Genomic DNA, 20587 nt, shown 5'->3' with positions numbered 1-20587 from the left:
AATACTCCTTTTCCTCTTTGGAACCAGTCTGTTGTTCCATATCCAGTTCTAACTGTTGCTTCTTGACCTGCATACAGGTTTCTCAAGAGACAGGTCAGGTGCTCTGGTATTGCCATCTCTTGAAGAATTTTCCACAATTTATTGTGATCCACACAGTCAAAGGCTTTGGCATAGTCAATAAAGCAGAAATAGATGTTTTCTGGAACTTTCTTGCTTTTTCGATGATCCAGCAGATGCTGGCAATTTGATCCCTGGTTCCTCTGCCTTTTCTAAAACCAGCTTGAACATCAGGAAGTTCACGGTTCACGTACTGCTGAAGCCTGGCTTGGAGAATTTTGAACATTACTTTACTAGTGTGTGAGATGAGTGCAACTGTGAGGTAGTTTGAGCATTCTTTAGCATTGCCTTTCTTTGGGACTGGAATGAAAACTGACCTTTTCCAGTTCTATGGCCACTGCTGACTTTTCCAAATTTGCTGACATATTGAGGATCCTCCAAACTCACATGTCCTACATTGGCAGGTGGATTCTTTACCATTAAGCCACCATTCGTCACCTTTAGGTGGCATCAATCTATACTTTTTTCACTGCAAAAACTATACAGATATTAATAGCTCACTTTTACATTACTTCCAAACTATCTAATAAAATAGATACATCAAGAATGGGAATTTGGGACTTCACTGGAGATCCAGAGGTTAAGACTGCATGATTCCAATGCAGGGGTCATGTGTTTGATCCCTGGTAGGGGAACCAATTGTAGGGGAACAGAGAAGGCAGTGAAATCCCACTTCAGTACTCTTGCCTGGAAAATCCCATGGACGGAGGAGCCTGGTAGGCTGCAGTCCATGGGGTCGCTAAGAGTCAGACACGACTGAGCGACTTCACTTTCACTTCTCACTTTCATGCATTGGAGAAGGAAATGGCAACCTACTCCAGTGTTCTTGCCTGGAGAATCCCAGGGACGGGGGAGCCTGGTGGGCTGCCGTCTATGGGGTCGCACAGAGTCAGGCACGACTGAAGCGACTTAGCAGCAGCAGCAGGGGAACCAAAATCCCACATGTCCCATGGCACAGCCAAAAAAAAAAAAGAATAGGAATGTTTTTCCTTACATATCAGTCTATGATGAATTCTTTTTAAATATCAACATTACCTCATAATCAATGTCATTTACTTATATTTATAATAATCTATTTCCAAGAGAACAAGGACAAAATAAGATTATCAGGACATGATACAACACTGACCTTATAAAGGACACAAAAAGCTTCTGGGCATCAGGGATGGGACAACTAATACACATATACACCAAATTTTTTACTAAGTCAGTTACAGTGGAAGCAAAAAAAGAAAACATATTATTTTCTAAAAGCAAATATAAATTTATCTACAAAAATATAATTTTTTCTGAAACTAAACTTAAGTGAACATTGAATTATTCTATAAGTAACAAGTATAACATAAGAGGGAATAATATACTATGCTTGTATAAAAGATGACACATTATGATTTAATATATGATTTGATTTACAAAATGGTGACATTAACACTCTTTAAGAACCTCTATATTACATAAAGTGAGGTATGCCTGAAAATAAAAAATTTGATTATTATTGAATATATCAGTAAAGATTAATTTCCAAGTCTACCACTAATATAAATAAAAATTTCTTTTTTCCCAAATTATGACAAATAAGAAAATCAGTTGATTTTGAATGCCTAATTTTTTCATATCAATATTCCAGGCCAAATCATCAACTTTATGTAAAGAATTTTTAACATCTGCAGAAAAAGATACCTCCATATATAAAGAATTAATGTCTAAGTCATATTCATTCACTAGAAGTAGTTGATCCATTGTATTTTAAAGATGTGATGACAACATCAGCTATGATATAAAACCTTAGAAATACATATAGATCAATTTCCACAAATACATAAAACTTGGTATCGTTACTAAAAATGATAAAAAGTATAAACAGGTAGTGTTTTTTGGTAACTTAAACAGTTAAGAGTCAATGGAAAAATGTGCCTCACTTGTTCATTAACTTTCTTTTCTTTCTCCAACTCTTTTTCCATGTCCTCCAATTCTCTATCTTTTTGTTCCAATTGCTTTTCAAGTTGGCGAATTTCATCACGTAAAAACCGAGTGTCACGTCCACCTGCAGAGTGCTGTGCCATCTGAAAGTAATAAACCAAAAGTGTAAATTAATTCTATTACATTTGGAGATTCAAATGAATCAACAGCAAACAAATAATTATTTTAACTTTTAAATTTTATTATAATCAGCACCAACTGTTTAAAATCAAGTTGCTGAAGAATCATTTTTATTAAGCTTATTTAGGCTTTAGTTCACAGACAACCCTTTAAGCTCTTCCTAAGCCACCCAGAGCTACAAAGAATTGAGTGTCAATCACTCAGATTCTGTTATAGCTGAGCCACAGGCATCAGGGTAAACTACAAAGGCATATAATGGTCTATGCAATGAACTATTTAGGCTTTCCCTGAGTACCAGAGCTCTGAAACAACACCAGAATCCACCTGAGCCTCCACCCTAGTCACTGACCCACGGAGCTTAAATTAAGCAGCCCTTCCCCTCATATCACTGACTCATATTTACACCAGTGCTATCTAAAAGAACTTTTAGGATAATGGAAATGTTCTCTGCACTGCCCCTATATACATGTGTCTACTGAGCACTTGAAATGCAACTAGTGCAACGAAACGAATTCTTAATTTAAGTTGTAATTAATTCACACAGTAATTAATTTAAACGCTAACAGCCACACATGGCTAGTACTATCATATTAGACATCCAGACAGATTACCTTTAAAATATTGCAGCAGACTAAATACATTTTGCTTCATATTCCAGTTACTTTTGGAGAAGGCAATGGCACCCCACTCCAGTACTCTTGCCTGGAAAATCCCATGGACGGAGGAGCCTGGTGGTCTGCAGTCCATGGGGTCGCCAAGAGTCAGACACAACTGAGCGACTTCACTTTCACTTTTCACTTTCATGCATTGGAGAAGGAAATGGCACCCCACTCCAGTACCCTTGCCTGGAGAATCCCAGGGACGGCGGAGCCTGGTGGGCTGCTGTCTATGGGGTTGCACAGAGTCAGACACGACTGAAGTGACTTAGCAGCCAGTTACTTTGGGTCATGGTCAAAAACACCAAAAATCCTCTGGTCCTCTAATCTGTCTCTAAGTCATCTCCCTGCCATTCAGTTCTGTTATTCTTCTATGTTAACCAAATTTTTCATACTCTTTACCTCCCTCAAAAAGCTTTCCATTATGCTCTCAAAGCAAACCTTCTTCCAAGATAAACTAGTATTTTACTTCCCCAGCCTTTCCACTGACTTATCCTTTCTACCTCCTTGCTTTAGCTATAGTTTGGCTCTTTTAGTACACTACTTCATTTGGAACTTTTTCAGATTGGAAATGCTTATTCTTTCACATCTCATATATCTAGGGGTTAAGAAAAGGTGTTGATTTACCCCAAACTATAATTTCTAGGCTATCATTCCTCTGCCATCCTGTAAAAACTCCTCCTGTTGCTTTGAATCTCACATGATAGCCAGCTTTCTTATCACTACCTATTCATGGTAGTAGCAAACTACCAACTTATCAGTCATTCCTTCACAAAATTCACTGAGAAATTTTGGCACGTGGCTCACAGTCTTCCATCAAAAGTCCCCAAGCAATTTCTACACATATGTAACTCTCATTCTGGACTTTCTTTTTTAAAACTCTCTTCTTGTCTGCATTATAGCCTCACACTCCCATCCCCACACCAGGACCTTGTCCAAGCAGAAACATTCTTCAATTATTCACAAAACATCTGCCCTTTTACCTCACAAGACCCTTTAATCCCTTGACTCCTCTTCTCCTTAATCTCTCCCTAACATCCCAACCTTGATTTCCTTGCCTATTTAGCTTTTTATAATCACCGCTTCAACCAATATCTCCAACTGCCCTATTCTTCTGTTCTGTAGCAGTTGCCCTGCTAAACACTAGCACAGATTTGATCTGACTCCGTTAGCTCACTTGGGCTTATGCTTAGTTGCGTCTGACTCTTAGTGACCCTTTGGACTATAGCCCACCAGGCTCCTCAGTTCATGGGATTTTCCCAGCAAGAACACCAGAGTGGGCTGTAGCCCACTTTTTCTGGCCGGGAAAATACCACAAACTGAGGACCAAACCCACATCTCCTGCATTGCAGGCAGATTCCTTACCCACTGAGCCACTGGGGAAGCTCTCATAATTCAGTTAACAAGTACTTATTGAGAATGACTGGTATTTCCCTAGAAGCTGGATATACAATAAGGAATAAAAAATAAAACCATCTGAATCCATAGAGCTAATATGTGAAAGAACCAAGATCTGAACATTCCAGATCCTGAAATCTCCAGTTCATTCTCCATATATTTTAGGTTTTATCCGACTTCCTTAAAGTTTGACTACACTGTCTCCCACTCTTAGCAGATGACCTCTTCATCCTCTCAAATTCCAGGCACTAAACCTACCAACATGAAAAGCTTCTGTAAACATCCATTCTTCCTTCCTTCCAAGTACAAAGGAAAGAAGGTCCTTCCTCCTTATAAAGACTAATCCATTTATCACATTCTTTCCAATAATCTCCATAATTTCAATGTATTCAGTTCCTTCACTGCAAATTTATGTTCACATTTTGGCTCTTGGCTTTCTCAAAAAGCTCCTCTTCTTCTATACCTTTCTGTCACTGTTCCTCAAATTCCAACTTGCCTCACTACACCTCAGTAATAGTAATCTCTCTGTATATTTCTCTAGACTGTAAGCTCCATGAGGTTACTCAACATTTTTATTTTGTTCACAATTGGACGTGCAATCCTTAATAGAATTTAAGGTACATAAATATGCATGTAAAATATATACTGAACAAGTAATTATAAACACAGTATCATTCCAGTGATTTTCCAGCCAAATATAATGAAAAAAATCTGAAAATAATAATTGAAAATGATAATATTTACAACAATTATACCCTAAGAAATACAAAAGAACATACCTCTAGTTCATTTTCCAGTTTCATTACTTTAGTTTTTAATTGATTTTCTATTAAAAAAGATAAATGTTTGAATTCGTTAGATCTCAAAACAAACTTTCAAATAAATTTCAACAAAATAATAAAATTATTTTTTAAAGTCTATCATATTTATAATAAGGTAACAGAAGAGAAAGTAACTATTTTGTACATTTTCCATGAAACAGGAGTTCCAGAAAAATCTTTTGAAATAAACTATACACATTTGATAGACTCTATATTAAAGTTGATTTTCTATTGCTTAGTGAATAAATGGAATCCACTCTTTAACACCACAGTAATCCTTTCTCCAAGGCACTTACCAAATTTTGCTTGTTCTTCTCCAGCTTTTTCAACTTCTTCCAAAGCTAGCTCTACTTCTTGAGCTTTCATCTAAAAATTAAAAAAAGTTATTTCAGTATGCCTTTACATCAGAATATAAGCACTAAAAATAAGAATTTAGTTTTATTTACTATCCTACTACTTAGAGCCTGCAATGCCTGGCACAAGGGGACATTCTGCAAATATGGGCTGAATGAATAGGTGAATTTCTTACTTAAGGCTATAATTTCTAGATTCCTAAAAGTTTGAAACATCTTTGATTCCTCTTTTTCCCTCAAGTCTTATATCAAGCATTGCAACTTTCCCTTTGTAATGTTTTCAGCTATCTCTTTTTTCTCTTTTAATTTTCATTACTCTAGCCCATAATTTATGTCTAACTTCTTACATAATGTTATGTCTAAACCACTTCAATTCTCTTCAATGTGTCGTTTAACATAACTAATTTAACCTTCTGAAGGCAACTGTATAGCTCAAAAACCTTTAATGGCTTCTAACTGTTGAGCATAAGATATGCCTTTAAGGCCCTGGACAGCCTATTCCAACATCTGTTTCTTCTACAACCTGCTATAAACTTTCTGCACTTGTCTCCTCAAATGTAAAGAATATGCATATTTTCTATCCCCAGTTTTTATTTACGGTAACTTTCAACTCTAGAGGGCTTTCCTTGTGGCTCAGCTGGTAAAGAATCCACCTGCAATGCGGGAGACCTGGGTTCAATCCCTGGGTTGGGAAGATCCCCTGGAGAAGGGAACGGCTACCCACTCCAGTATTCTGGCCTGGAGAATCCCGTGGACTGTACAGTCCATAGGGTTGCAAAGAGTCCGACAGGACGGAGCGACTTTCACTTTCACTTTCAGCTCTAGAGGGCTTCCCAGATGGCACTAACGATAAAGAACCTGCCTGCCAATGCAGGAGGCATAAAAGATGTGGGTCGGGAAGATCCCCTGGAGGAGGTCAGGACAACCCACTCCAGTGTTCTTGCCTGGAGAATCCAATGCACAGAGGAGCCTGGCAGGCTACAGTCCGTAAGATTACAAAAGGAGCCTGGCAGGCTACAGTCCATAGTGTTACAAAGAGTCAGACATGACTAAAGTGACTTAGCACATATGCACGCCAGCACTAGAAGCTCATAAACACTTTACCATTGCCTCCACTTACCAAAAACTACTCAACAAGTCTTTGACCTTTATAAGGTATGAGAGTGAGCATTGTTCAGTTGTGTCTGACTCTTTGAGACCCCATGGACCGTACAGCCCACGGGATTCTCCAGGCCAGAATACTGGAGTGGGTAGCCGTTCCCTTTTCCAGGGGATCTTCCCAACCCAGGGATCAAACCCAGGTCTTCTGCATTACAGGAGGATTCTTTACCTGCTGAGCCACAGCATAGCTCTTAAAAGGTATCAGTTCAGTTCAGTTGCTCAGTTGTGTCCAACTCTTTGTGACCCCATGAATCACAGCTTGCCAGGCCTCCCTGTCCATCACCAACTCCCGGAGTTTACCCAAACTCATGTCCATCGAGTCAGTGATGCCATCCAGCCATCTCATCTTCTGTCGTCCCCTTCTCCTCCTGCCCCCAATTCTTCCCAGCATCTAAAAGGTATTCTCACATCTAAATCTCTTCCTCTCCTAACAAATCCCTACAGTGGTTGGCTACTCTAACAAATTATAACATAATTAACATAAAACAGGCTTCCCTGATAGCTCAGTTGATAAAGAATCTGCCTGCAATGCAGGAGACCCCGGTTCGATTCCTGGGTTGGGAAGATCCTCTGGAAAAGGGATAGGCTATCCACTCCAGTATTCTCGGGCTTCCCTTGTGGCTCAGCTGGTAAAAAAAACTGCCTACCATGTGGGAGACCTGGATTCAATCCCTGGGTTGGGAAGATACCCTGGAGAAGGGAAAGGCTACACATTCTAGTATTCTGGCCTGGAGAATTCCATAGACTATATAGTCCATGGGGTCACAAAGAGTCGGACTGGACTGAGCAACTTTCACTCACTAACGTAAGACTTCCATATGCCTTTTAAAACACAACTATTCTGTTTCCCCTACACATTCTTTTAGGAACTTTAGCTGTCATTTAGATTTTACAAAGTGCTTTAGAGATTAACTTATCTAAGAAGAGATTCTTAAGCTTTCTCTAAAAGTTAAAGCTATTATTAAAGTACTACATACAAACCTTCATTAGTGATTGAGTAATTCTAAAAAGGTGTATCATATTTTCTTGACTTTCACTTTTTAGCTCATTTACTTCCACCTAAGAGAAAAGCAACAATTTCATATTTTATAATTCTTAAACAAAATACAAGAATTCTTTCAGTTGTACCATTCAGTGATTTCAGGGACAATTTAATCATAGTTGTATGTATGTAGCTATGCTTTATTTATCAATTAAGTACCTTGGATAAGGAAATTAATAAATTATCTGCCAATTCTTCTTGACGAGGCAACTCATCTGGGTCAACCTTTCTTATTTCTTTCCAGTTTATATTAGGCGGCATCTTGAATTCTTTCACTTTGCTTTACCTTCTGTAACAAAACAAGTGGGTATAGCATTTACAAGGTAAGTAGCATTACTGTTTTTACAGTAATTTAAAGTTGTTACAGATCAGATTATTACAACTCTACGGAGTTTGCAAAAAGTTATTGCTTCTTAATTGTGTAACAGATATGTCGATTAAATAGCCTGTATGAAAAGTACAACAGTTGCAAAAAATCATCAGATATTTTATCGGTCAAATAACTTAAGAAGGCTTCCACGCTTAAACTAATGTAAGCCAGAACTAAGATTCTGAGTGCCGCTCCTCCGCGCCCCCTTACCATCTCGAACACCTAATGGTGAAAGGCTGAAATTGAGCCCTGATTCTGAGAAACAAGAGCTAGGATTAAAAAAAAAAAAAAAAGTGAGGAAATTTACGATTGAAACGAGTGCAATTGGGCCTGGGAAATCAGGGCTGCAGAAAAAAGAAAGCAAACCGATTGCGGACAGGCGGCTAAGAAACGGGGAAACTAAGCTGTTGTCTATCTGGGCCCCGAAGGTTAAAGAACCTGCGTGGGAAGAGACTCGCGGTTTGCGCTCACCAGGATCCACCTACCTACACCAAACCTGGCAACCAGCGGCGGCCGCTCAGCTACCATACCCACTTGGCCCGGCCCAGCTGCCAAACCTGATCGCTCTCCAGCGCCGTTCCTATCGGACACTGGATCCCGCCAACTGGTCCGGAGCGAGTAAAAGCGACGGCGGCTGCTAGGCGACACCATTCCCCACCCCGCCGAGGCCGCAACAGGAGCCCGGATGCTAGCGATGCCTACATTTCACGACCGTGGGTGATGCTTTACGTTCAGATTCCCCTGCGAGTTCCCTGCACTGTGTGTTATGGACGAAGTGAAGGCGTGAGGTGAGGACTCCAAATCCCAAAATGCAGTTCTGCTTGGAGGCCGGGACTTTTGGGACGATGAAGTCTCTGAGAAGTGGAGGTAGGCCGTTCCCGGCGTGCAGTGCGGGAGGCTGCGGCGGTACCGGGGTGCGGGGGAACCGCCCGGAGGCGGGAGGCGCTGCGGCCGAGGCGTGTCTGCGCTGGTGACCTGAAAGAGGCCGAACATGCCTGTGCCTTCGGTGGCGTCGCTCGACGGACCGGTCTTCCCGAGGTTTCTCTAAGTCAACCCGGGGTGGAACTGCTCCCAGGTGAGGTCGGGCTATTGGTTAGTGGCTGGGGAGGAGTTGACGGGAGCGGTCCCGGGTGAGAGAAGCTCTTGCCTTTGGGGCTGAGGGGCCCAGCCAGAGTCTGAAGAGGTGGGAAGACGCCGCCCTCTCCTTGGGCGTTCGCTGGCGACGCCCTGGGTGGTGCCCTCTGTAAGAAGGCAGAAGTTTTAGCTTCTTTGATTTCATAGTCTGTCTCTGTACGGTGGAGAGGGGGCCTCGAGCTTGGCAGGGGGCGAGTGAGAATTTGGGAAGAGGACACCGCATCCTCCGACCTCGGCCGCCTTACCTGTAGCCCCATTATCTTCGCGGGTTGACGAACTTGAAGGTTGAGCGAAGGTTCCAGAGAGGAGAGGTTAGAACTTGCCCAGGCCACTGCTAGGGGTAGAGGGAAAAGGCACTTCTGTACTCACCAGCCCTGTTGCTGTCACTTGCTTGGTGACCAAGGGTGGCTTTCCCTGACAACTGCCTTCTTAAACGCTTGCAGCTTTTCTTTGTGCAAGTTTTGCCCGTCGGGCTGCTCTCAACCATTCTGGAATGTGATACACCGCTAGGAAAAGTTTGTTAAGCTGTAGACTTGAAATCTAAATACATCTTCAACTGTTTGGACCAGTGCATCCATTTTTTTAAAATTTTAAGCACTTTCTTTTCATTTGCTAACTATAATTGATACCGAAGTTTACTTTTGAAAATAATTTCTTTCCAAACCATTCAGTAGAAAATAAAAAACATAATTTTGTGATCCATTTAGAGACATTCATCGGATTTGTAGTAGTGATCATTTTGTCTAGTCCTTTCCTTGAAGATGGTATGTCAAACACTGTTCATTGTAACCCTTTTTTGACTATGCCGTATGTCCCCATAAATTATCTTATAAATGAAGGTTTGTACCTGTTGACAGATCTGTTCTTTCTTTCTGTCAGTTTGCTTTTTTTAGATCCCACATATAAAGGAGATCACAGTTGTTTTTCTTTCTCTCTCTGACATTTCACTTAGCATAATGCCATCATGTTCCATCCATGTTGTTATGATGTCATAAATGGTAAGATTTCTTTTTGTGTGTGTCTGAGTAATATTGCATTGTGTGTCCATACTATTCATACATGTCCTTTATCCTTTCATCCATGCATTTATACTTAGGTTGTTTCCATGGGTTGGCTATTGTAAGTAGCGCTGAATGAATATCTCTTCAAAAGAGTGATTTAGTTTTCTTCAAATATATACCCAGAAGTGGAACTGCTGGATAGTATGGTAGTTCTGTTTTTAAGTTTTTGAGAAACCTGTATCATTGTTTTCTATGATGGTTTCATCAGTTTGCATTCCCACCAGCCATACACAAGTGTTTCCTTTTCTCTACATTTTTGCCACCAATACTTATCTCCTGTCTTTTTGATGATAGTCATTCTTACCAGGTGTGAAGTAATTGATACTCTGATTGTAGTTTTGATTTGCATTTCCCTGACTTTGCGTGATTATGAGCACCTTTTCATATACCTGTTGGCCATTATATGTCTTTGGAAGAAGTTCCTGTGCCATTTTTGAATCAGGTTTTGTTTTTTTGTGATTGAGTTGTATGAGTTTTTGTTTTGAATATTAACCTGTTTTCATATCTGTTTTTGCAAAAATATTCTCCCATTCCATGGATTTCCTTTGTTATGTGAAAATGTTTTAATTTGACATAGGACCATTTATTTATTTTTGTTTTGTTTTTGTTGTGCTTTGGTTCCAAATCCAAAAAGTCATTTCCAGGACCAATGTCGGGGAGCTTACCCCGTATTTCTACTGGAAGGATTATGGTTGTCGGTTGTATGTTCAATTCTTTAATCCATTTTGAGTTGATTTTTGTGAGTGAAGTAAAACAGGGGTTAGTTTCATTCTTTTGCTTGTGGTTCTGTTTTCTCAAAACCATTTATTAAAGAGACTATTCTTTCCCCATTGTATATTCTTGATTCTTTTGTTTATTTCTGGCCTCCTGAGTCTGTTCTATTAATCTGTGTGTGTTTTTTTTTTTCATGCTAGTTGCAAACTGTTTTGATTACCGTAGCTTATTCATTATTTCATTTAATCTTCATAATAACTCAGTGAAATAGCTGCCTATATTGTTCTCATTTTCCAACTAAGTTAAGAAACCACGGCTTGGAGAGTTTAAGAACTCTGCTCAGACTTGAATAGTATGATTGCACACGAATCTTTCTGGTTAAAGGATATGTTTATAACTGATACATGGCTTTCTCTTGCATGCTGGATACCAATACTTGTAATGTGCTTATTCCTCTGTCTTGCTATGTATATTAAAATATGTATTCTGATTACATAACTTTGTTTACTCAAGAATTTGAATTAAATATTCTTCATGTTCAATGTTTTCAATTCATAATTTAGCAGGGGGAGGAGGCAGAGAGGAAAGCTAGTGTTTCTGGAGCACATATGTCATTTACTGTGCTTAAAACTACATACTTGCTTTTGTGATAGTAATCTGTTATTTTTGCTGCATCACCTTATTTTTGTTCTTGTTTTTTCATTCATTACGACTGTAATTTTCTATTTATTATTTTTGTTCTTGTCTGTTTTAGTCTTTTCTACCTTTACCTCTCCTCACTTTCTTATTCACATTTAAGGTACCTGGCCTAATAGTAAGTTTTATTCTCATTTTTCAAAACTGAATGAGTACAGGTTCAGCGAACCTAAGTAATTTTGTAATAATTAATGAAACTAAAGTTATGACCCACATCTCAATTGCAGTACTGATTAAATGCAAAATCTCACTTAAATTTTATAACTTTGTTATTGTTGTTCTCTCTTAAGTCATGTCTGACTCTTTGTGACCCCATGAACTACATCATGCCTGGCTTCTCTGTCCTTCACTATCTCCCAGAGTTTGCTCAAACTCATGTCCATTGAGTTGATGATGCCATCCAACCATCTCATCCTCTGTCACTTCCTTCTCCTCCCGCCCTCAATCTTTCCCATCATCAAGGGTCTTTTCCAGCAAGTCAGCTCTTCACATCAGGTGGCCAAAGTATTAGAGCTTCACCTTTAGCCTCAATCTTCCCATGAATAATCAGCATTGGTTTCCTTTAGGATTGACTGATTTGAGCTCCTTGCTGTCGAAGGGACTCTCAAAGAGTCTTCTTCAGCACCACAATTAGAAAGCATCAAATCTTCGATCTTCATCCTTCTTTCTGGTCCAGCTCTCACATCTATACATGACTACTGGAAAGATCATAGCTTTGACTCTTCGGACCTTTCTAGGCAAAGTGATGTCTCTACTTTTTAATACACTTTACTCATTCTAACAGTATTTTAGGGCTTATTCACTCTGCTAGACACTGGGGATGCAGTAGGAAATGACTTAACTAAGGTCTAGGCTCTAATGCACTGTAGTATGTTTGTACTTAACTGTGGACAAAGAAATTTAACTCAGGTTCTAGTTCAGTCACTTCCTGTGTATAATTTTGAGGAAAATCTCTAAAACCCACTATTATTCTTCGTGTAGTTTTCTAAATCACTCAATTTTCACCAAGAGAAGGGATTTATCTGACAATTTTATAAATGTCTTTACTATAGGAGCACTTGCCTAAATCTGCCTTCTTTCATCTCTTTGGTTTTATGAGCAGTTTTATCTTCCCAGAATCATTTCACAAGAAAGGCTTGCCTTTTATAATTGATACTTCTGTTCTCTGTACCAACCAACCTGCATTCTAGATGTAATTTCCATCCCTTTTATGCTGCCTTATCAAGAAAAGGAATAGTGACTTACTGTTCCAGTTTCTAACATAAAGCATGGTGTTGAAAAATTTAGTCTCTACTGTGTACAGAAAATGTTTTGTTTTGCCTTGCACTCATGGAGAGGAATCAGTGTGCAGCAAGCAAACACTTGTCTTCTTTCAACATGAGGAGACTGGAAAGATTAGTAGCAGTCAGTGTGAATACAGACCATGCAAGCCAAAGTTTTACTTTTGAAGAAGATATAATCATGAAATTACTGAGCTGAGACGACGTTCCTCTCCAGGCTAAATACTCCCAGATTTTATATAATATAAATATTTCATAAAATAGTCCTATAGATTTCTTTTTTCCATGATTGTATTGTCGGGGTATGGAAGAGTAAGCACTCAGTACAATTTTGAAGGAATTACATTGTTTTCTATGTTCATAATGTGCTTATGAGTGGTCAGTTGCATTTGGATTCTTTGCATATAGTGACACCGCATTTGGTAAGCCAGTCAGTCTTTCCATCCACTCACACTGTGCATCTGTGTGAATATGCTTTTGTGCCTAGGAAAAGAACTGGAAGTTCCCTTTGGTCTGTTTGTGCTGCCAACAGAATACTGTAGATTCGGTGGTTTATAAGCAATAGGAATTGCTCACAATTCTGAAGACTTGAGAAATCCAAAATCAAGGCATAGCAGATTCAGTATCTAGTGAGGATCTGGTTCATAGCAGGCATCTTTTCACAGTGTCCTCACATGGCAGAAGGGGCACTGGATCTCTCAAATCCATTAATAGGATTAATGCCCTTATAATAATATGAAGCTCCACCCTCATAACCTGATCACCTCCCCAAGGCCCCCTCCTCCAAATAACATGGGGCATTAGGATTTAACATGAATTTATGGGTGGGGGAGACACACAAACATCCAGTCTATAGCACTCCTACAACTAACATTCAACAGGGATGTGTTACATTGTTACAGTAAAGTGAATCTCGCTGCCCTCTCTCTATGTCCTTATGTAACCCTCTCCCTTTGCCCTAACCTCTTCCCTTGCAGGTGACTCTTTTGGACAAAACCCAAGATGACTCCAAAACTGAACTCAGGACATATATGAGAAGTAGCTCTCCTCCCTTTCTCTCATAATATGCTTCCTTAGAGAATCTTCAAAAATTCTATTGTCTTGACCCTTTATAACCTCTCCCACATTGTTTCTGGGTTTACCTTGCTTGATTGATAGTAAAAAAATAAATAAATAAATATTTGCAGTATGCAAGAACTTGAAAAGAGCATGTGCATTGGGACTTACCATCTGGCTTTCCTGACAGTACTATTTAAAGTTCAGGTTAACCTATTGAAGAATATGACTACAAGAAGTAGAAAGGACTAAATGCTCTTAGCTACATTTAAAGCTTGATTTGCCTAATTTAAAGCTGCATTTGTAATTTTCATATTTTCATTTTTATTCAGGGACTTCAGATGCCTGACTTAACAAGCAAAACTTTCTCAAAATTTAAACTTCTATAAAGCTAGAAAACTATACTTAAAACTATGGCAACTCCCTTGGTCTTACAAAAATTTCAATATTTGTAAACTTGGCTATAAATTCTTATACTTTTCAACTAAAAGTCTTAAATCCAGAAATTGCATGGTCAATAATTTAATATTATGGACAGGGAGGCCTGGCGTGCTGCAATTCATGGGGCGCAAAGAGTCGGACACGACTAAGCGACTGAACTGAATTGACTGACTGATGTTATATATTTTACATAATATTGTATTTTAACTTACAGTTTTGAAGCTAGTATATCAGAATTTCTAGTATATATATTAAATGCTCTTCAACATTATAAGTACTCTAAAAATCAAATGCATATTATTCCCGCATATAATTTCAAAGTATTAAAACCATCGGTTTAATTTGCTTATTTTTTCTGTTAGTTTTAAACTTTCTTTATGTGAAAACATACAGCCAGGCAGCAGTTTGTCACCCCAAGTGTTACCTGGTCAGCGACCTGAGAGGTTTCTGACCCCATACACAAGGCTTGATTTGCACTACCTGATGGTGAATGTCTTGAGTTGTTTTGTTTTTCTGAATTAGAGACACACATGATTTTAAAGTAAAATCATTCTTCACTCTATGTTTAAACGCATCGAGTATTCTGTGAATTATATCTTCTTGAGACTGTCATTCAGTAGCCTGCTGACCTATTCTATTGTTGCCTGGGTATTACTGCTTGAACGGCTGTAGTTTGGGTATTTCCTTTGTTACTCTCTTGTGCTTGATTCCCTGTCTCCTGATTTCCCTGTCTTTGTGTTTCTTACTCCCTCGTGTTATTGGAGTAAGTCTTCTATTAGTTTCCTGAGAGGAGAATTGTTGGAGGTACGTTTTTGAGATCTTGATGAATGTTTTACAGTATTTTTATTCTGCTTTCCTACTTGGGAAATTAGACTTTATTAAAATAAAATTTTAATTTGGAAATGATTATCCAGCAGAAATTTGAAGCATTATTTCCTTTTTGTTTTCTGGATTTTTTTCTCTGGCTGCTAGTATTGTTGGTGAAGAAAAGGGGTTTAATTGGATTCTGACCTTTGGTATAGGAACCTGCCTTATTTCTTTCTGAAGGTTTTAGTACCCTCTCTTTTTGTACAGGGATTCTGGGTTCAAATGGTAGAAGATAGCTTGAGGGTTTAAAAGTATGTACTTTTAACTTAACTCTCATTTTCGGTACGCTGTGTCCTTTCTATTATCTCCAGTAGCAGACACTCTGTTTCACCTGCTCCAGAGAGAAATTCTCCAGTCTTCTGCCTTGATGTAGGCGGGTAAGTTACTTGACTCTATGCAGTGAGAGAGGGGTCTAAACTTTAACAAATCCATCTGTTCCTCACCCTACTTCTTGAGTTCCTTTGCACCAGTTTTTGAGATTGGTGCTGTAAGGGGTGCAGAAAATTTTCCAGCTTTCCCCCCTTCAGTTAAGGATTCACTTTCCTGAGCTTTGTTGAGTCATTTAGGAATCCTTTTGGCCTTTTTAGCTTCCAAAATGTTCTGAGATCTCCTCTCCAGTTGTCTTTATCCTTGTGAATTTATAGCCTTCCTTTTCTAAGAAGTAACAACTGTTATTTTAGTGTGATTGAGAAGGAACTAAGCAGATCTCTCTACTCTTTAAATAAGCAGTATCAACTCTGTCATGATAATAGGTGTATACAAGTCCATACCATTTAGATATGCTAAATTGCTTCTGGATTCAAGATAAACCCTTCAATAATTTTTCTATACATCTTCAAAAGGTACAGCTAATTACCTTTCTGATGTGCTGGTTTCAATTTAGCATGTCTTTAAAAAGTGTCAGTCAGTCAGTTCAGTTCCTCAGTTGTGTCCAACTCTTTGCAACCCCATGGACTGCAGCACTCCAGGCCTCGCTATCAATCACCGACTCCTGGAGTTTACTCAAACTCATGTCCATTGAGTCGGTGATGCCATCCAACCATCTCATCCTCAGTCGTCCCCTTCTCCTCTCGCCTTCAATCTTTCTCAGCATCAGGGTCTTTTCCAATGAGTCAATTCTTTGCATCAGGTGGCCAAACTATTGGAGTTTCAGCTTCAACATCAGTCCTTCCAATCAATATTCAGGACTGATTTCCTTTAGGATGGACTGGTTGGATCTCCTTGAAATCCAAGGGACTCTCAAGAGTCTTCTCCAACACCACAGTTCAAAAGCACTAATTCTTTGGCACTCAAATTTCTTTATAGTCCAACTCTCACATCCATATATGACTACTGGAAAAACCATAGCTTTGATTAGACAGGCCTTTGTTGGCAAGGTCATGTCTCTACTTTTTAATAAACTGTCTAGGTTGGTCATAATTTCCTTCCAAGGAGTAAGCGTCTTTTAATTTCATGGCTGCAGTCACCATCTGCAGTGATTTTCAGTTCAGTTCAGTTGCTCAGTTGTATCCGATTCTTTGCGACCCCATGAATCGCAGCACGCCAGGCCTCCCTGTCCATCACCATCTCCCGGGGTTCACTCAAACTCACATCCATCGAGTCAGTGATGCCATCCAGCCATCTCAGTGATTTTGGAGCCCCCCAAAATAAAAGTCTGTCACTGTTTCCATTGTTTCCCCATCTATTTCCCATGAAGTGATGGGACCAAATGCCATGATCTTCGTTTTCTGAGCTTTGAGTTTTAAGCCAACTTTTTTAGTCTCCTCTTTCACTTTCATCAAGAGGCTCTTTAGTTCTTCTTTGGTTTCTGCCCTAAGTGTGATATCATCTGCATATCTGAAGTTGTTGATATTTCTCTTGGCAATCTTGATTCCAGCTTGTGCTTCATCCAGCCCAGCATTTCTCATGATGTACTCTGCATATAAGTTAAATAAGCAGGATGACAATATACAGCCTTAATGTACTCCTCTCCTGATTTGGAACCAGTCTGTTGTTCCATGTGCAGTTCTAACTGTTGCTTCGTGACCTGCATACAGATTTCTCAAGAGGCAGGTCAGGTGATCTGGTATTCCCATCTCTTGATGAAGTTTTCACAGTCTGTTGTGGTCCATACAGTCAAAAGGCTTTGGCATAGTCAATAAAGCAGAAGATGTTTTTCTGAAACTCTCTTGCTTTTTTGATGATCCAGAGGATGTTGGCAATTTGATCTCCGGTTCTTCTGCCTTTTCTAAATACAGCTTGAACATCTGGAAGTTCACAATTCACATAGTTTTGAAGCCTGGCTTGGAGAATTTTGAGCATTACTTTACTAGCGTGTGAGATGAGTGCAATTGTGCAGTAGTTTGAGCATTCTTTGGCATTGCCTTTCTTTGTGATTGGAATGAAAACTGACCTTTCCCAGTCCTGTGGCCACTGTTGAGTTTTCCAAATTTGCTGGCATATTGCATGCAGCACTTAAAAAGTTTAATGTTTTCTAAATTTTTCTTAACTCTAAAATAATTTAATACCTTCTCTTAGGCTCTGTGTATGCATTTTTATACAAATCTTACATATGATTTGAAGTCTCTTGTTCTTCTCTGATCTTTCTAGAACTCCTACAGATTTATCTTAGGTTCCAGATCTTCTGGCTCTGTGAATGATACATTAATTTCCTGTTCCTACTCTAGCACATGCCACAATGTGGTAGCTTAAAATAACAGATTCATTATTTTACAGGTCTGGAAGTCAGAAGTCCTCAACAGGGCTGTAGTCCTTTGAGGAACTCTAATGAATAATGTGTTTCTTTGCCTGTTCCAGCTTCTGCCATTGTACTTGTGGCCCCCAGCTAACCATCATATCACTCTGACCTCTGCTTTTTTTTTTTTTGACTCCTGTGTCCCTCATTCACTTGTGAGGTTTCTTTTCATTGAATTGGCCCACCTAGATGGTCCAGGACAATATCCTCATCTCAAAATCCTAAATATAGTCACACCTGTGAAGTCTATTTTGCTATAAGGTAACCAGTCCATTCTGAAGGACATCAGCCCTGGGTGTTCTTTCAGCTAAAGCTGAAACTCCAGTACTTTGGCCACCTCATGCGAAGAGTTGACTCATTGGAAAAGACTCTGATGCTGGGAGGGATTGGGGGCAGGAGGAGAAGGGGACGACAGAGGATGAGATGGCTGGATGGCATCACTGACTCGATGGACGTGAGTCTCAGTGAACTCCGGGAGTTGGTGATGGACAGGGAGGCCTGGTGTGCTGCGATTCATGGGGTCGCAGAGTCAGACACGACTGAGTGACTGAACTGAACTGAACATATTCACAGGTTAAGATGGTTTACATATTTGGGGAGGGTTCCCTCCACAAGTGATAAACTAAAGTTATGCTAATGACACTACTCAAGCTAGAAAAGTAAATCATCAGCATCCTTATTTTTATAATAGGGTTGTTTCTTCGGTAACCTCCAGTTCATATAGTTCTTTCTCCTCTATAAACATTGTTTCACTGGATTCTTTTTAAAGCAATAACTTAAATTATGCATTGTCATGTTTGAATGAAGGCCAGTCTGTAGATTAAAGGCTTTTGTTACATTGGGAAAAAAGAAAACAGTGGTTTATATCTGGATCATAAACTGCTTCTATACCCCAGGGGCCAACCAGATAACATAAATCCATCAAATAACTCAACCTCAGTGAGAAATAATGGAGCTGTAGTAAACCGGCTAGTACACAGTGAGCTTAAAGGCATTCAGACAGACGTTTTAAAAAGACTTGATCAATCTGAGCAAGGCTTCAGGCTACAATTTTGGACTCTTGACTTAAGTAATAGTTGATCTTCAGATTCATAAGGTACTAAAACGTGAGATTTATCTACATTTTAGAAAACCCATGATCAGTGTCTTTTTAAGTATGTATTTGTTTTCCCACAAGGATTCATTTAGATCCTGCTGGGACATATACCAGGTTTTCTTTAGTTATCTTTGTTTCCCAGGTAACCTGACCTATGACAGCTGAAGAAGTTAACTATCTAGTTAGCTAAAGAACATGAACGTGAAGTCACTCAGTCATGTCTGACTCTTTGTGACCCCATGGAGTGTAGCCTACCAGGCTCCTCCCTCCGTGGGATTCTCCAGGCAAGAGTACTGGAGTGGGGTGCCATTTCCTTATCCAGGGGATCTTCCCGACTCAGGGATAAAACCCAGGTCTCCTGCATTCCAGGCAGAGTCTTTAACTTCTGAGCCACCAGGGAAGGTTAAAGTTAGCTAAAGAGATAGGCTTAAAGATTGATTAATGTGATAAAGAACTGTAATAGAGGTATGAAAACACACATGAAAGAGAATGAGTGAGTGAAGTTCTCAGTCCTGTCTGACTCTTTGCAGCTCCATGGACTGTAGCCTACCAGGCTCCTCCATCCAAGGAATTTTCCAGGCAAGAGTACTAGAGTGGGTTGCCATTTCCTTCTACCTTCGGAATATGGAGAGGTGGTCTACTAATGCTTCTTAGGTGGATGGTTTTTGAACAGTTTTAAAGAATTAATTCTCTGTGAGAATTAACATGCTGTCTTTATTTTACTTATTGTCCTTCTATTAAAACTGTTCGGTTCAGTTGCTCAGTCGTGTCTGACTCTTTGCTACCCCATGAATCGCAGCATGCCAGGCCTCCCTGTCCATCACCAACTCCCAGAGTTCACTCAGACTCACGTCCATCGAGTCAATGATGCCATCTCATCCAGCCATCTCATCCTCTGTCGTCCCCTTCTCCTCCTGCCCCCAATCCCTCCCAGCATCAGAGTCTTTTCCAATGAGTCAACTCTTCGCATGAGATGGCCAAAGTACTGGAGTTTCAGCTTTAGCATCATTCCTTGCAAAGAAATCCCAGGGCTGATCTCCTTCAGAATGGACTGGTTGGATCTCCTTGCAGTCCAAGGGACTCTCGAGTCTTCCCCAATACCACAGTTCAAAAACATCAATTCTTTGGTGCTCAGCTTTCTTCACAGTCCAACTCTCACATCCATACATGACCACTGGAAAAACCATAGCCTTGACTAGACGGACCTTTGTTGGCAAAGTAATGTCTCTGCTTTTCAATATGCTATCTAGGTTGGTCATAACTTTTCTTCCAAGGGGTAAGCGTCTTTTAATTTCATGGCTGCACTTATTAAAAAAAAAAAAAAAATGTTGTTTATTTCATTTTGGGCTTCCCTTGTGCCTCAGAGGATAAAGCATTTGCCTGCAATGCAGGAGACCTGAGTTTGATCCCTGGGTCAGGAAGATCCTCCTGGAGAAGAAAGTGGCAACCCACTCTAGTACTCTTGCCTGGAAAATTCCATGTATGGAGGA

General features: G+C 39.7%; 2 protein-coding genes across 17 annotated transcripts in view; one reads left to right on the top strand and one right to left on the bottom strand.

Annotated features, from left to right (window-relative positions):
- The window catches only part of CEP290 (centrosomal protein 290), a 96664-nt gene extending 87804 nt beyond the window's left edge, over positions 1–8860 (bottom strand). For 9 of the 11 annotated variants that reach the window (XM_055586092.1, XM_055586135.1, XM_055586125.1 and 6 more), the window contains exons 1-6: positions 8576–8717; positions 7808–7937; positions 7588–7665; positions 5389–5458; positions 5051–5097; positions 2037–2180 (exon numbers count right to left, since the gene is read on the bottom strand). In XM_055586092.1, coding sequence (XP_055442067.1) covers positions 2037–2180; positions 5051–5097; positions 5389–5458; positions 7588–7665; positions 7808–7909 — 441 coding nt within the window. In that variant the 5' untranslated portion in view covers positions 7910–7937; positions 8576–8717. The other 2 variants (XM_055586111.1, XM_055586102.1) reach the window with 2 other exon arrangements.
- TMTC3 (transmembrane O-mannosyltransferase targeting cadherins 3) overlaps positions 8594–20587 on the top strand; it is a 50941-nt gene continuing 38947 nt past the window's right edge. For 2 of the 6 annotated variants that reach the window (XM_055586226.1, XM_055586196.1), the window contains exon 1: positions 8595–9093. The gene's annotated coding sequence lies outside the window, so the exon portion shown is untranslated. Of the gene's footprint in view, positions 9094–9159; positions 9464–15578; positions 15645–20587 lie in introns of those variants that run through there. The other 4 variants (XM_055586234.1, XM_055586204.1, XM_055586215.1 and 1 more) reach the window with 4 other exon arrangements.

Source organism: Bubalus kerabau, chromosome 1 (genome assembly GCF_029407905.1).
Source record: "Bubalus kerabau isolate K-KA32 ecotype Philippines breed swamp buffalo chromosome 1, PCC_UOA_SB_1v2, whole genome shotgun sequence".
NCBI classification, from domain to species: Eukaryota; Metazoa; Chordata; class Mammalia; order Artiodactyla; family Bovidae; genus Bubalus; species Bubalus kerabau.
This window is presented reverse-complemented; position numbering and strand designations above follow the sequence as displayed.